A 17,532-nucleotide genomic window follows, 5' to 3' on the forward strand; every position below is an offset into this window, starting at 1 on the left:
TGGGTACTTCTGTAGGTGAACAGAGGTGGCTATCCCTGCTGCAGCCAAGCTGGGGAAGAGCCTTTGAGCTCAAATGGCCAGGCTGGCCCCAAAGGGGCAAAACAGGAGTCTGCTACCAAGTCTGCTGCTCAACCTTTTCCAGCTGGGTAGGTCCTGATTGATTTTCTTTCTAATCCACTGGCACTACCTTGAGAAAGAAGGGTTATTTTCTTGTCATGTTGATACATCAGAACAGAACTTTGGGACCTGGGGGAGGCAATAGATGCCCTTAACCCTTTTCCATTTCAACATGTGCTATTTTGGGAATAGAAGAAACTCTTGAAAGTCAGGATATATATCACGGGAAACCAAAAAACATCCAAGAGGGTAGAATGTCAAGATAAAAACTGAAACACTTTAATGGAAGCTGGCTACATGACGGATGATAAACAGGACATTTTGGGATATTCCAAGTGGCAGAGGGGTCTTTTCACAAGAAGAAGCCCCCAAGATAACGGGATGTTGTTTTCATTATGTGGTCCCACCTCTTTTCCTAGGTGTAGCAGAGCAGAGTCCCAACCTTCAGGTAGTTAGTGCCCCACCACTCAAGAAGGGCTGATTTCTGTCACCTTGTCCATGGTCACTGTACAGGCACCTGGAACAACTTCTCTCTCTGTCGTGGGTCACAAAAGAACTGGAGCTTCTTGGGCAGTAGTGTCACCTCCACATGCATGGCTTCATACTCCTCATTGTCAATGCTGAAGGACCCACCTGTTCCCTGAAGAGAAGAGGAATCCCAGAGCAGAGACTCAGTAGCCATAATACTACTCTGAAACATCGGAACAGCAGTATAATTGTGTTTCTAAGTCATATGAGGAGGGATGTAGCTCAATACTCTAAATATACCGTAACATGAAAATATGACTCAAAATAGGCACAACCATTTCCAATAGCTGTTGGCACTGATATATCCATGTATATCCCAAGCTTTATCCCATACATGTCAAAATCATACCAGATTTTATAAGAGATGTCATAATGTAAGTAAACTTTGTTCAGTAACCCTCTGATTATTAATATCAAGTGAGGGAGGCAGCAAACATAGAGACATGCATATACTTGCCACCATCATAAAAAACACCCAGCACAGACTACAAATGAAAGAGGGATTTTCCATTGATGGTATTGTTCCTTTTTGTAAAAGACAATTTGCTAAATTCATCAAGCCACTGTGGTGATTTCTAAAGTTTTGTATAATCATACAGGAAAACTAGGTAGATGAGGATGACTTGTTAAAATTAGTAGACAAAACTGAATAGTCAATCTATTCCTCTAGGCCTCTGCAGATTGCTGATGATGGAGAGTGAACTCTGCTCAGAATGGAAAAGGATAAAGTAGGGGAGGAAAGAGGAAGTCTTTTGGGACACTGAGGAGAGACTTAAATGATCTTGGGCTTCCAGAAAGATAGGCCCATCTTATCAATGCTTTTTACATGTGATGCTACATGGTTAGTAATGGAAGATTAGCTGCTTCCTGAGAAATTTTCCTTGCCCTTATTCTGAATATGACAGGTTTAAATAAGCTGCTACTAATTATCACTATCTCACACAGAAAACCAAGATAAGATCATGGAAACATGATTTACATCTAAAGGATAATACCATAAGTAAATTAAGAGAGCATGGGAACAGGTTTTCTGTTAGATTTATGAATACAAGAGGAATTTAGAATCAAAGAAGAGATAGAGGACATAGCAAAATGTAAGATAGATAATTTTGATTATATAAAGAAGTTTGTGCACAAATAAAACCAATGTAACCAAATTATAAACGTATTTTCAACTTTCATTTTTTTCTTATTTCAAGTCTTCTTGTGATGTTTGTCCTTCATTCTTTTTTTTTTAAGGTTTTTTTTTTTTTTTTGGTAAGGCAAATGGGGTTAAGTAGCTTGCCCAAAGCCACACAGCTAGGTAATTATTATGTCTGAGCCCAGATTTGAACCCAGATACTCCTGACTCCAGGGCCAGTGCTTTATCCACTGCGCCACCTAGCCATCCCTTTGTCCTTCATTCTTGAAGAAGACCATGACATCAGGAAGGTGGTGCCATGACAAGAATGTGAACTGGATTTGAGTGAGGGGTTGCTGGCTCTATCCACTGCACAAAATGACTAATATGGAAATATTTTACATAGTTGCAAAAAAAAAAAAAAAAATTAAAATTACTCCAGAAAGCAGATATCAAATCCTGGCCTTGGAAGTGACTTTTCCTTCCATTGTCTAAGGCAGAGAGAAGAAGGGCTTCCAGTGTTGGAGGCTAAAATCTCAGAAAACACTTCAATCCCAAGGATTAAGAATTATAACATGCATTTTATAGAACGCTTTAAATTTTGCAAAGTAATTTTCTTAACAACCCAATGAAGTAAGGAGTACACATACATTTAATGGATGAGAACACTCAGAGGGGTCCTACCTTTTTTCATACAGTTAGTCAATAGAGTTGAAATTTGAATCTAGGTCTTCTAGTTCCAATCTAGTGCTGATTCATTATGCATGTTGTCTTAGAGGAGTTAAAAGACAGATGATACAAGCCAGTTACCCCTGAACTCTTACCTCAGGAAGAAGCAAGGTACACCGGCTGGCTTGGAGGCAGTCTGAGCCTTCGGGACACACGTGAGGGTCTCTCATCTTCTGGCTCCTGTTGAAGTAGAAAACGGAATCTTAGAAATGGACAAAAGTAACTGCATTGAGGAAGTGACAATGCAATACACAAGTAGACTCGAGCTAGACACAGAGAAGCCAAAGCTGGAAACTTCTCCAACGTGACTGGCAGACAAGGAAGGCCTCTAGTGGCCGTGTCCACTTCAGTCACAAACTGTCGCTTGGCTCTGCAGACTTGGAGACGTGATGTATAGCCGAAGCCTACACGAGAAAACATGTCAGTGCACTCACTGCAAGGCTTAGTTCTTTAATTCAAAGCTGTACTCCTCTGTTCATGTTCTCAGCTCTTAAAGTAATTTAAAAGGAAATTTGTCAATTAATCAGAATCAAAAAGCATTGTAAAAATAATAAAAAGCAATAAAACAGACCCCTCCACCATCTTTAACTTTTTGATCTAAATCTAGGTTTAAACAATACTTATTCCTGAATCAAAAGGTAACTTTTGCTCTAAATAATATCAGATGCTCATCTAAGAATTGCTAAGAAATATCTTCAATCTATACAACCATAGTAATAATAATAATAATAATAATAATAATAATAATAATAATAATGATAATGCTAAATCACATTTATATAGTGTTTTAAGATTTACAAAGCACTTTTTTTTATAACAACACTGAAAGTTGAATTGTCCAAATACCCCATTTAACAGGCAGGGTCATTACAGTCTTTAGAGATGACCTTTGTGGTCACACTGTCAGCAGGTACCTTCCTACCATCTCACTTGGGCTATTACAATAGCCTCCTAATTGGCTATCCTTTGAGAAAACTACTCTTTAATTCATCCTCCACAGAGCTTCCAAAGTGATTTTCCTTTTTTTTTGAGGACATTTATTTGTTTGTTTTCCAATTATATGCGAAGCATTCATCCTTTTGCAAGCTTCTGGGTTTCCACATTTTCCCACTACCCTCCCTTTTCCACCGCAGCAAACAATCTAACATAGGCTATATGCATAAAACTGTGCTCAATATATTTCTATATTTCTCAGCAGTGTTTTGTTTTGCTTTTGACTACTGTCTCACTCTATCTGCAATTCCTTTTTTTTTTTTTTTTAGGTTTTTGCAAGGCAAATGGGGTTAAGTGGGTCACACAGCTAGGTAATTATTAAGTGTCTGAGACCGGATTTGAACCCAGGTATTCCTGATGCCAAAGCCAGTGCTTTATCCACTGCGCCACCTAGCTGCCTGAGAAGTACAATTCTTAAGAGCTATAAGTATCCTTATATCATAATCAATTTGTATTGACACCTTTTTTTTCAAGTACAATCCCCTCCATCTGTCCCAATAGACCTACAACTCTTAAGAGTTGTCACATCATAGTCAATATTTTTAAAGATGTATTTACTTTGAATTTTACAATTTCCCCCCAATCTCACTTCCTTCCCCCCACCCCCCACCCCCCACAGAAGATAGTCTGTTAGTCTTTTTCATTGTTTCCATCACAGTCAATTTCTGCCCAAGCCCTCTAAGTATGCTTCTTTCAACTGTCTAGAGAAATAAAATTCTCAGGACTTACAAATACCGTTTTCCTGTGTAGGAGTATACCTAATTTAATATTATTGACTAACATTTTTTCCCTTTCTGTTTACCTTTTTACACATCTCTTGAGTCAATTTTTATCAGATAAATTTGAAAGTCTTCAAATTTTCTGTATTTTCCCCTGTATTTTGCAGGGAAGTTAATTCAAGCTTCTTTGCCCTACAGAATATCATATTCTAGGCCCTTCAATCCTTTAATTTGAAGCTGATAAATCCTGCATAATTCTGTCCATGACCCTCTTGTACTTACTTTTTTTTTCAGTGCTTAAAACTCTATTTATTTATTTAATTTATTTTTTTATTCTAATTTTGTACAAATTTTTTTTACATTAATAAAATATTCTTGTTTACAAGTAAACAAAATACCCCTCTTCCCCCATGAATATAGATAGACTTGCTTGGGTGAAAAAAGTAAAGGGGAGAGAAAAAAATTAAAATCCCAGCTATGTGACATGCAAGCCACCCGATCCCCACTGCCCTGCAAAAACCAAAAAAAATTAAGAAAAAAAAGACCCAAAATAAAATAAAATAGTAATAATAGTAGGGGTGGCTGCGTGGCAGACAGAGCATTGGCCCTTGAGCCAAGGACACCTGGGTTCAAATCTGGTCCCAGACACCCAAAGATCACCCTGCTATGTGGCCCCAGGCAGGCCATCCAGCCCCACTTGCCCTGCACCCTCCCCCAAATAATAATAACAAAAAATGTGCTTGAGTCTTTGTTCCAACACCAACTACTCTGTCATGGGTGGATCTCATTCTTTATGATAAGTCCATCACAAAAGTTATTTCGTTATTTTTCCACCATTGCCATTGCTGATCGCAACTCCCTCCTTTCTTATTTCTCCACTACCATGTACTCTATTTTCTCTCTCCTTTCACTCTGAATCTGCTATAGGGTTGCTGAGTGGCACAGCAGACAGATCCCTGGTCCTGGGGACAAGAAGCCCTGAGCCCCCATACCACCCCTTAGGCCCAGCATCCACCTGGCACTATGGTGCTGGGCAGGCCTTCCAATCCCAGCCCCTTGCAAGAAGTAAGAAAGAAAATGTGTTATAGCTGGCCACTCTCCCCCCATGGTCCATCCTCTCCTCCTTTATTCACATCCCCACCCCTTCCCCCTGCTCCCCCCTCCTTCTTACTCCAGATGTCTATACCCCATTGAGTATATATGCTGTTTCCTCTCCTAGCCATCTCTGATGAGAGCAAAGGTTCCCTCATTCCCCCTTGCCTCCCCATTTCCATATCATTGCAATAGCTCATTGTAATAAAAAAAAATCTTATGCGAAATATCTTGAACTATTCCCCCCATCTTTTTCTTTCTCCCACTCCATTTCCCTTTTTTCTATTGACTCCATTTTTACACCATATTTTATCTTCAAATTCAGCTTTCTCCTGTGCTTCAACTATAAAAGCTCCCTCTACCTGCTCTATTAACTGAGAAGGTTCATATGAGTATTATCAGTGTCATTTTTCTATGCAAGAATACATGCTGTTCAGCCTCATTAAGTCCCTCATATTTCCCCCCTCTCCTCCAATCTCTATGCTTCACCTGAGTCCTGTGTCTGAAGATCAAACCTTCTGTTCAGCTCTGGCCATTCCAAAAGGAACATTTGAAATTCCCCTGGTTCATTGAAAGTCCATCTTTTTTCCTGGAAGAGGACATTCAGCCTTGCTAGGTAGTTCATTCTTGGCTGCATTCTAAGCTCTTTTGCCTTCCGGTATATTGTATTCCAAGCCCTACGTCCTGTGTGATCCTGACTGCAGCTCCACGATATTTGAACTGTGTCCTTCTGGCTGCTTGTAATATTTTCTCTTTGACTTGGGAGTTCTGGAACTTGGCTATAATATTCCTAGGGGTTGGTTTTTTGGGATCTCTTTCTCTGGGGGATCAGTGAATTCTCTCCATTTCTATCTTGCCCTCTGCTTCTAGGATATCAGGGCAATTTTCCTGTAGTAATTCTTTGAAAATGATGTCAAGACTCTTTTCCTGATCATGACTTTCAGGTATTCCAATAATTTTTAAATTATCTTTCCTAAGTCTGTTTTCCATATCAGTTGCTTTTTCCAATGAGATGTTTCACATTTTCTTCTAATTTTTCATTTTTTTTGGTTTTGAAGTGTTGATTCCTGATTTTTGGTAAATTCATCAATCTCCCTGAATTATTCTTTGTCTGAAGGATTTGTTCTCCTCAGAGTTTTCTTTATCTCTTTTTCCATCTGGCCAACTTTGCTTTTTAAAGCATTCTTCTCCTCAATAACTTTTTGAACTGTTTTATCCATTTGACCTAAGCTGGTTTTTAGCATGCTATTTTCTTCAGCGTTTTTTTGGATTTCCTTGACTAAGCTGCTGACTTTATTTTCATGTTTTTCCTGCATCTCTGTTCTTTCTTTTCCCAGTTTTTCTTCCAACTCCCTCATTTGATTTTCAAAGTCTTTTTTGAGATCTGTCATAGCCTGAGCCCAATTTCTGTTTTTCTTGGAGTCCTTAGATTCAGGAGCTTGTGCTTCCTCATCTTCAGACTGAGTATTTTGATCCTTCTTGGGTTCATTTGCAAAATATTTCTCAATAGTCTTCCTTTTGTTTCTTTGCTTGCTCATTTTCCCAGCCTGGGCCTGGTCTTAGGGGTGCTTCCTGAGCTTTTGGGATACTCCCACAAGGGTCTCAGTGTGTGAGGCTCTGTCCTCCCTCCTGGTCTGTGAATGACCATAAGCACCTCCCTCTGCCACGGGGCTGAGGTGGGGGGTCCCTGCTGTTCTATGGGGGGGCCTAGACTGGGATCAGGATCTGAATGTGGTCAGAGCCCCAGAGTCCTGTTCCAGGGGCAGAGGACCAAGCTCAGCAGTCTCTCTCTCTTCACTCCCTTCCCTCAGCTTAATGGGCTCATGCCCTGGGGGCTCCTGCTTACTGGCTCCGCCTGCTTCTGTTTCCTGGATCAGGGCTGGGGAAAGACCAGGCTGCTTGCTGTGTGCCCTGAGAGCTGGGCTCCACGTGCTGGCTCTGGCAGAGGTCCCCCGCTGGTCCCCACTTTGTGCCCGGTGCTCCTCGGGGTGCAGCTCAGGAGACTTCCCTGCTGCTGTGAGCTGAGACTCCCAGCACCCTGGGGCTGCCTCTGGGAGGCTGAAGTTCTTTCGCTCTGGCGGGCCACCCCTCCAATCCCGGGGAGCAGAGCCTTTCTGCTCTTTTCCAGGTTACCTTGAGTCGGAGAACTGCCTCACTGGGTCCCTTTGTGGGTTCTGTCTCTGGAAAGTTTAGAGTCCTTAGCTTATGAATTTTATCAGAGAGCTCCTAAGACTGGATCCCTTCTGGTTGCCATCTTGGCTCCACTGATTCTCTTGTATTTAAATTGCTTTTTTTGGGCTGCTTGTAGAATTTTCTCTAGTTGAGAATTCTGAATTTTTGGTTACAGTATTTCTTGGAGTTTTTATTTTGGGGTTTCTGGGAGTGATGGATGAATTCTTCCAAGGCCTATTTTATCTTCTTGTTCTAGGATATTAAGGCAGTTTCCCATGTTCATTTCCTGTAATATGCTATCCAGGTTCTTTCTTTGATCATGACTTTCAGGTAGACTAATAACTCATAAATTACCTCTTCTAGATCTGTTTTTTAGGTCAGTCATTTTCCTAAGAGATATTTTAAATTTTTAATTTTTTTTCAGTCTTTTTGGTTTTGTTTGCTAGAATCTTGGTGTCTCATAGTTATTCGTTTTCATTGTACAATTCTGATTTTTAGAATTTTATTTTCTTCAGTTAGCATTTGTATTTCCTTTTCTAATATGGTTAATTTTACTTTTAGATGAGTTGTTTTCCTTCCCAGTTGGTCATTTACTTTTTAAATTATTTTCTTCAATCAATTTTTCATAACTCTCCTGCATAACTTTCACTATTTTCCCTCCACTTTTCTTCTTTTCCTCTTCTTTGGCCTTTTTAAAAATCCTTTTTGAGCTCTTCCAAGAATTCTTTTTGCATTTGAGAGCACTTAATAATATCCTCTGAAGCATCACATGTAGGCATTTTGTCACTGCCTTCCTCTTCTAAGGTGACATTTTTATCATCCCTATCAGAATAGTAGCTGTCAATGGTTAGTGGGTTGTTTTTTGGGGTTTTTTTTTTGGTAATTGATAGCTGATTTTGATGGTTGCATTCTGCTTCTGTGGTATAGGGTGTACAGTCCCAAGCTTGTTACACTTGGGGCCTGTGGTTTGCTCCCTGCACTAAGGCAGCTGCACCCTATTCTCCAAACTATGCTTTAGACCCTCACTGTTGGCTCACTGAGCTGAGACCTCAGCTGACCTCAGTAGACTTGGAATTTCAGCTCTGTTGCCACTTTGCTGTGTTGAGACCTTAGCTGCCCACTGGGACCTGAGCCACAGGCTAGGATCTCAGCCGGACACTGGGACCTCAGCCATGTCTGAGCTACCAGGACCTGAGCCGGGTTATGGCTAAAAGCCTTTCACTTGTTTCCCAGCTACACTAGGCTCCACAACCCTTTTGCCCACTTGGCACAGACCTTTTCCTGAGGTTCTTCCAAGATATCTCACCAAAAAGTTGTTTCACTATTTGTTTGGAGGGGTTCTCTGACTTTAGGATTTGTTTAGAGATTTTATTCAAAGTTGTTACTGGGAAAAGCTCCAGAAGCTTCTGAGTTTTGCAATGTCACACTGGTACCCCCTCCTAGAAGTCTGCTCCAAAGTAATTTTTCTTAACAATGGATTTGACCATGTTGCTTTTCCACCAATAGGCAGTCAATTTCATTATCTTCTTATGATTTCAATGAACAGATTCAGCTTGTTCCATAGAGGGAGCCCAGGCCCTGAAGTTAGAGGACTATATAACTTAGGGAAGTCATTTGACATCCCTAAGTCCAAGTTTCCTCAGTGGTAAAGTGAAGGGGTTGGACTAGACCATGAATAATGGGTTCTTTAACCCCTCTAGGACTATGATCATATTGCGATTAAAGCCCTTTCCCTTGGACACTGGGCTCATACTCCCCTTTCAATGTCTTATGGTTCAATCCAACTGACGTTCCTACTAATTCCCACACAGGACATTACAGTCATCACTAGCCTTTAGACAGGGTTGTACTCCATGCCTGAAATGAACTTCCTTCCTCACTCAAACTGTTCAAAAAGCCCTAGCTTCCTTCCAGGTTTAGTTCAGATACCAACTTCAACATGAGGCCTTTTATGATTCCCCATAAGTGCTAAAGCATCCCCTTCAAAAACACCTTTTATTTTATATACCTTAATATATGTACAGTGTTGCCTTTCCCCATGAATGCAACCTTGAGAGGAGGGACTGTTTTCACTTTTATATCCCTATACCTAGCATAGTACTTGTAAGAGCCACAATTCAAATCCAAGCCTTCTGCTTCCAAAATCCAGCTTTCTTTTCATTATAGTACACAATCCTATCTTAGCCTTATTTATAATTATATTTATCATTTAGTTTTTTATTTTCACTTCCCATTGCTAGATGTTAAACTAGTGCAGGGCTGTGGTACTGGCATATTGCCCAGCAGGCAGCACAGGAATCTGCACAAAGTCAGCACTCCAGTAGTAATAGCTGAATGAACAATGAGCATGGATGAGCCTTTTAGAGTCTTATTATAAGGCTGCCATGGGGCAGATAGGATACAGGGGATAAAACACCAGCTCTGAAGTCAGGAGGACTAGAGTTCAAATCCCAATACTTACTTAGCTGTTTGACCTTGGGAAAGTCACTTAACCCCACTATCTTACAAAAATTAAAAAAAAGGCTGCCACTAGGTAAAGTAGTAACAGGTAGAAACTGCGGTTCAGAGAAGCTGTGACTTGCTCAAGGTCATGTGAATAGTTAAGGGGTAGAGGAGGCTAACTCCAATGCTTTTCCCACTATACAAGAGAGTTATCTGTTATCTTCAAATAAACACAATGAAAAATTCAGTATTTGAGTTTAGTACTACACCTAAATTAAGTAGTTATTAAATCTCCCAAATCACTGGACTAGTCAAAGGCATAAGCATCAAAGATCAAATTCTTTAAGAGGAGAAAAGATAATAAATAATATAAGTGAATCAATCCAATGTTTAATTTCTAGTCTTCTAGTTAGTTATATTATATCTTCAAATATGAAACTTCATTAGATTTTTAATTGATAAATTTTTTCTATATTATTTTTCCAATTACATATTATAAAAGTTTTTCAACATTCATCCACATGCATATGTATATTTTTAAATTATACAATTTCCTTCCATCCCCTCTCCCCATGCCCTTCCCCTCTCCCCATCCCCTTCCCCTCAGCAGTGAACAGTCTCGTGAATACTATATATACACACATGTTTACAGATTAGTCATTTTCTATATGAGGAATTAGGATTAAGGGAAAAGAAAGAAAACCATGAGATAAAGAGAAATTTTTAAAAAGTGAATATAGTCTTCATTCAGATTCTGAAGGGTTTTTTGATTTTTTTGTTTTGTTTTTGTTTTTCTTTCTTTGGGTGTGGATAGCATTATCCATAACTGTCTCCCAGGGTTATCCTGGCTCTCCAACTGCTGGAGAAGCTACTTCCATCAAGGTCGATCGATTCACAATGTTGTTAACATGTACAATGTTCTCTTGGTTCTGCTCTCTTTACTCAGCATCAGTTCCTGTAATTTGTTCCATAGAGTCTGACCATTCATGGTTTCTTATAGAACAATAGTATTCCATAACATTCATATACCATAACTCTTGTTCGGTTGTTTCCCAATTGATAGGCATCTCCTCAATTTCCCATTCTTTGCCACTACAAAAAGAGCTGCTATGAATATTTTGGAACATGTGGGACTTTTCCCATTTTTTATAATTTTATAATTATAATTTTTAAAAAACAACTAGAAAGTCCAGTTCTTATTCTACCCTTTCCTCTATCAATTATTCAGAGGCACTGACTGGATACTATTCTATAGTGAACTAAAACAGACATTTTGCCCAAGAAGAATGATACAAAAATTACTTTCACTCACCCTGAATCTCCTCTGCTTTAGGTAGTTGTTTTGGTAGTTGTTAGACTAGACAAAGCTATCTGCAGTCAGCATTGTATACACACACAACCTACATTGAATGCCTAAATCTCAGAAGAAAGTGGTTCTGGGAAATCAACAAATGACTTAGTAGCACTTGGGAAACAAATGTTTTAAAAACCTAAATGGTAACTATGGAGGCAATGGAGATGAAGGAGGGACAACAGAAAATAGGAGAAACCAGAAGAGGGGTTAGAAGTCATATAAAGATTGGCAGAAATCTGAAACAGCTGGAACATAGCCTCTGGTTTAGAAAACTCATATTTTTGTATAACCCTGACTAAAAGGATTCAAATAAATGAAAACAAAACCCCCAAACCCATTATTTTTCTTCTTCTAGCTAAATTAAAAAGCATAATCATGTTAATGATACATCAAGACAACAAAGAAATTACCTAAAAATAAATGATCTTTTCTTTACCCCTTCCAAATTAATTTGGAATCAGAATTTTGTAATTGTAAAAGACTTGAAGATCTTTTAGTCTCTCTCCTTCCCTAGAGGATTTGGAAGCCCAAAAAGTTTAAATATTTTCTCAAGGTAGCAGAATAAGAAAAACACCTGGATCTCCTGGGTTCTCTATCTCAAACTATTTTGTGAATTTTGAGAGGGACCATAACAGCAATGAAGCCTTTCATATGAGAGAATGACCAGAAAAAAGGAAAACTGATTCCACAAGCCAGATGCAAAGAACTCTTATTTACTTCATGATCCCACTAGAAAACATGGCCATCAAATTCTTCCTTCCATCTTTTGATGGAAAAGTGGCTAGAGTTGGTGCTTCAGAATCAGGAAAAACATCCTAGCTGTGGGGCTGAAGACAAGTCCCTTAGTTTTTGTTTCCATATTCAGACTGGTCTTGTCTCCTCACTTGGGAGTGCTCTTTATCAATAAAATCATAAATCTAGTACCTATTCCCCTTCCCCTATTCCTGCCCAGGGTGACATATGATTCTCTTTCCTACCCCTTCCCCAAATCTACCAATATAATAAAATTACAATTTTTTTGCCATTACAAGCCTCTGCTCTGGTCCTCAAACTGCTTAAGATATAACCTGACACAATTAGGTTATCAGGAAGGAAGATAATCCTATCCTTAGATGCCAAAGACTTAAAGAAAGGAGATTTCATCATCTGGACTCAATGACAATACCCTCAACAGAAACCATAACTTTTCCCTATTCTTTAAGAAAACAAAAGGCATTTTCCTCACAGAGCAGATAAAACCAAAGGCATATGCAGGGCCTGGAGATTCTGCACTGACTGCAGGAACTGTGCTCACTCAAGCAAGAAGGAAGCAGCTGCCAACCCTGAGAGCTGTGAATACAACAGTAACCATGGGGATCCTGCTGTAAATGAATGTGCTTCTTGCCTCTTCAGGCAATAGAGGGAGCACTGAGAATAAGAACCAAGCAAATGGCAGGGAGAGTTAGCCCCTGCTCAGGAACATGGCAGCCTCTCCCCATTCTCCAGGCCTTGGAGCTGGCAGCAGAGACTTGGGGAAAGGGCTTGTGATCCAAAATCCAGTGGGGTGGTGGGGTTTCCAAAGAATACTTCTGCACAAGGTCTTTTCTGCACCCCAGCAGCCAGCAGCTTCCATTTCTCTCCCTCCCTAGTCCCCTTTACTACTTAGTGAGTTGGTGATATATGGACAATGTCTCTCCTGTTCACATGTAAGCTCCAGAAGGACAAAAGGCAGGGGTCTCCTTCTCTTTGGGGTTCATATACACCATGCCTAGAACAATCCCTAGTACATAGGAAGCACCTACTAAACACTTGATGGTTAATTAATTAAAGTCCTGGGAAAGGAAAAAGGGTGAACTGGTCATTAAGTTCTTTCACTTTCCTTTTCAGTTAAAAGGTAAGGCTGTTATGAAATATGTTTGATCTCCTCAGAAAGGAGCCCGAAGATGGCAGCGGAGTTGTGCATGAAATCTAATCTGAAAGGCTAAAATCCAAGCAGAAGGAAAACAACTCTTAATTCTCAGTCCACTAGTCAAAATAGAGCACACAAGAGTAAAACTTTACTGCCTTCACACCCAAAACAAGCTTCTTTTCCTTTGTACTTACCCTATACTTATGAAGTCACTTTTATTGATAGTATCTGGTTCAATGCAAATATTCATGAAATCTTCTGTGCCCTGAGAAAGAGAATTCAGAAGACTCTGATTAGTGTTTCCATCACTGCAGCTAATGAGATTTAGCCTGGGTGTTATCCCTGGATTGTTCACCACCAAAAGTGATTCAATTCAGTTTAGTAGGGCTTTTGGTAAACTTCGAATTATGGGCCAAGCTTCCTGCTAGGTGAGGAAAATAAGCTGAGGCAGGACAGTCTGCTCTCATGGATCTTATAGTGTGGTAGGAGGAGACTCAGGGTCTGCAGGGTCCTAAGCCAAAACAGTTCAGAGGTATTCATGGCAGAGGCTGATCACTAAAAATAACAATTATTGGTATTATTAATGTAATTCCTTGTCCCTTAAGCTGACCTTCCTTCTGATTAGTCACTTTTATGCCAAAACAATGTTTTTCAGAATCTTTGTTCTTATTGATGCCATCATATGGAAAACCACATACAAGCTGTTCAGTATAAATTTTGGAAAGAAATGCTGCTTTACGTGTTCACCTTGTGCAGATCTCTCATTTCAAAACCTGCTGGTGACAGACTCACAAGAAGAGAGTAGCCAGGAGTGGAAGCTGAGCTCTCCAGTCACTATCATGTGGGGGTCACATACAATTATGGTACTGTTTGACTGAACCTCAGTTTAATTCCTGCTTTCCTGCACCAAATTAGTTGGGGGATATTCAGGAGTACTATCATTTATAATATGACATGAATGACAAAAATAATAATTTACAGGGCAAACTTTTAAAGGTTAGCAAAGTATTTTACATAAATTATCCCATTTGAGTCTCCCAAGACCTCTCTAAGAGATAGATACCATTCATGTAGCTACATGTATAGTATTTCAAATACCTGTGATTCTGTCAGTTTGGGAATTCCCTCCACCAAGGCAGGTGTAATCTAAGTGACTTACTCTTGGTTATACAATGCATATAAGTCATATGGGATTTCAACCCAAGTCTCCCTGACTCAGTACAGTTCTACCCACTAATATACAATGTCTCTCTTCCAATTAAAAAAAACTCAGTAATTACTCTATTCCCATTCTGGGTGGGAATGAGCAAAAGCTTCTTTGCAAGGGCTACAGTGACATACTAGAGTAAAACAAAACGAGTAATCATATATAAAAAAGGAAAGAAATGTGATCTATTTGATAAGGGAACACCTTGGTGTCTCTTACTTGCTAGTGCTGTGATCTCTACTCTAGATCTCCTATTTGGCTACTATACTGGTCTTTATTTGCCTTCCCATTTGCTCCTGTGGAATATAACCTTCATTTCATCTACCTATAAAATTTGCCATAGTCCTACAAAATCAGACTCTTAGTCTTGATTCTTCCTGCCTTATTCTGGTCAACCTGCTTGAAGCTAGCTAGCAGCAGCTCTGATCAGGAATCGAGGGTCTCATACAGTAGAAGACAGCTCTACCTCTCCTTGAAATGCTACACCAGGAATAACAAGACTAGGATGATTATGGAATCCTTTCTACCTAGCAACTTTGAGGCTGTGATGCCAGACAGATTTAAGCAGATTATCACTGAACCTCCCAATAGTAACTTATGAATCTGTCCAAAATGGTGACATGGACAGATTCAGAATCCTCTGCTTGAGAGGCTAAGAGAATGGTAATAGCGAACAAGAAAATATTTAAAACTTAACTTATGTTGACCTTTTTTAATCTTTGTGATTAATCAGTTTTTTTTTAAGATGGTCTATGCAAGAATGGTCATTATTATATCTGTGCCCTTGGGCTATTTTTCTTTTCTTTCTCTGCCAGATTTTAACTTTAGATTCAAATTACAATTTAAGATCAAGTTACTCTAAACAAATGCTCTGTCAAGATCTTGATGATAATTCTCCTCCTCCAGAGAAACAAACAGCAAAGATGTAAAGGTAAAGCCAAGAATGGGTGGAGACACAAAGGATAAAAAAAATGAAAACAGCCTCTAAAATAATGGTTATGTGGCACATCCTGGTAGGAAAAAGAAAAATTTTCTTCTCCCAACTTCTGTTTTCAGTAGTAACTTTATATAAGAACTGTTATTTATATGAATGAATAAATGAAAGTTTATTAAAATTAATTTGTTTTTAGATTCAATCATGTAATTCTTAAAAATGTTATTTATTTTGACCATGCATTTTTCCCTTTGTTGGCACCTGCCATTTTTTGGAAGGGTTAACTAGTTGTAACTTTACTGGTTTATGCAGGTTGAATCATCTATGAGGCTAATATCATTTATCATATCAAGTGACAAAGAGGATATGCTTTTTCTATTAGTTTACTATTGTAAAAAGTATGAGACATTTTAACAATCATCTTGGAGTACCCTGAGTCAGTGATATTAAGATATATAATCTAGGTCCTTGGGCTGGATCAAACTGGAAATCACATAAAACTGTATTTTAAAATTTATACTGACAAGAGTAAACTGATGGGGGCTATTAGTCTACACTGCCTTGTGCCCTGTCAAAGTGACCTCAAGAGCAGAAAACCTGAAGACTACTCTAACACTTGCAGGGTCAGAATTCTTCATTACAGTCCAAGAAGTTTTAAAACAAACATCCTTTCTAGTCTTATGAGGTACCAAGGTGTGACAGGAAGATAACTGGACTGGAAATAAGATAATCTGGATCCAAGGTAAAGTCTTCAGAAGAAACCTTACCTCCTCGGACCTGAGTTATATCATCTCGAAAGTGAAACAGTAAAATTAAATTCCATAAGATTCATTCCAGGTTTGACATTCTGTGTCTTATCCCATAATGCTATGTTATCACCTCCTTCACCTCTCTCCCCAGACCTGATCCTGACCCTTCCATCTCAGTCCTTTCACTTATTTACATAGTATAAACCAAACACTAAGTTGTAGAAAAACCAAGTGACCTCTGCTGCCTCACTGGAGAACACAAAATACTGATTTATAACATGGTCCTCTTACCATCAAGTCAGGCTGACTGTTCCTTGTTGTGATGGATAATTCCAGAGTAGACAACTGCACTTCTTTCCAGACCTCTGGTTTTACCTTCTGGGAGATGGCTGTGTGAAACCATTAGGCACAGGTCAATTATTTCCATTAGTGTCCCAGGACTACGAAGGCAAAACAAATGCCTGGGGCTTCCAGCTGCTCAGCTCCACTTTTGCCTGTACTGTCCTTTTCCTTCCCCTGCTTTATTTATTGTATACCTTGCTTACACACAGAGGAGAGAGAAGAGCCAGAGCCACTGGGGAGGATCCACACAGGACACATTCTAACCTAGTACAGCAGCCAAAGAAGTCAAGAAGAGGGGCCCATTCTATGCCACCCAGCAGGCTGAGTCTGTTACCATAAAATGAATAATTCTGGGCCAGAGAACTCAGATCAGTTTATTTGGCAGCTTGGATTCTGAGCTGACTAGACACAAGGGATGAACCAAAAAGATTTCTTTCCCCGATTGGATAATATCTGCTCCTCAAGAAAAGGGACTGTTAGGGGTGGCTAGGTGGCACAGTGGATAGAGCCCTGGCCCTGGAGTCAGGAGACCTGAGTTCAAATCTGGCCTCAGACATTTAATAATTACCTAGCTGTGTGGCCTTGAGCAAGCCACTTAAACCCACTTGCCTTGCAAAAGAAAAAGAGAAGGGACTGTTTCACTCTATATGTACCCTACACCCAGAAAGTGCCTGGTATGCAGTAGGCACACAGTAAATACTTATGGATTGATTAGGGAGGCTATCTAAGGGCAGTGTCAAGTAGCGAGGGTATCCCAGATTTCTAAATAATCTCTCACCATCCTGAGAACGTGTCCAGTATGTGAGCCTTCGAAATATCCTTCTGTATAAAGCAGGCCTGGGAGGCTTTTCTTCTGGCTCACTGGGTGGCCTCTCAGTAGGTCCCACATATTTGATGGAGGCCTGATGTATCTGAGGCCACTCCTAGATCAACATAGAGATTTAAGAAATATTGCTAGTAACTACTCCTGGGAGACCTTGGACAGTGAAGCAGGATCTGGATTTCTACTGGAAAGGCAAATGCCTCCTTTTCTTCCTCATGAAATCTGTGACTCTAAAGGAATTTGAAGACTGAAGTCTTCTAAAGCTTCTTCCTCTAGAGCTGATTCCTCATCACAAAGAGATATAAGGAATCTTTCCTTCAAAC

General features: G+C 39.7%; 1 protein-coding gene across 1 annotated transcript in view; it reads right to left on the reverse strand.

Moving 5' to 3' along the window:
* Nucleotides 1-374: 374 nt before the first annotated feature.
* AGK (acylglycerol kinase) overlaps nt 375-17,532 on the reverse strand; it is a 97,176-nt gene continuing 80,018 nt past the window's right edge. The window contains exons 12-16 of the mRNA XM_074193543.1: nt 17,165-17,309; nt 16,336-16,433; nt 13,349-13,419; nt 2,590-2,674; nt 375-757 (exon numbers count right to left, since the gene is read on the reverse strand). Coding sequence (XP_074049644.1) covers nt 620-757; nt 2,590-2,674; nt 13,349-13,419; nt 16,336-16,433; nt 17,165-17,309 — 537 coding nt within the window. The 3' untranslated portion in view covers nt 375-619. The remainder of the gene's footprint in view (nt 758-2,589; nt 2,675-13,348; nt 13,420-16,335; nt 16,434-17,164; nt 17,310-17,532) is intronic.

Source organism: Macrotis lagotis, chromosome 7, assembly GCF_037893015.1.
Source record: "Macrotis lagotis isolate mMagLag1 chromosome 7, bilby.v1.9.chrom.fasta, whole genome shotgun sequence".
In the NCBI taxonomy this organism is placed as follows: Eukaryota; Metazoa; Chordata; class Mammalia; order Peramelemorphia; family Peramelidae; genus Macrotis; species Macrotis lagotis.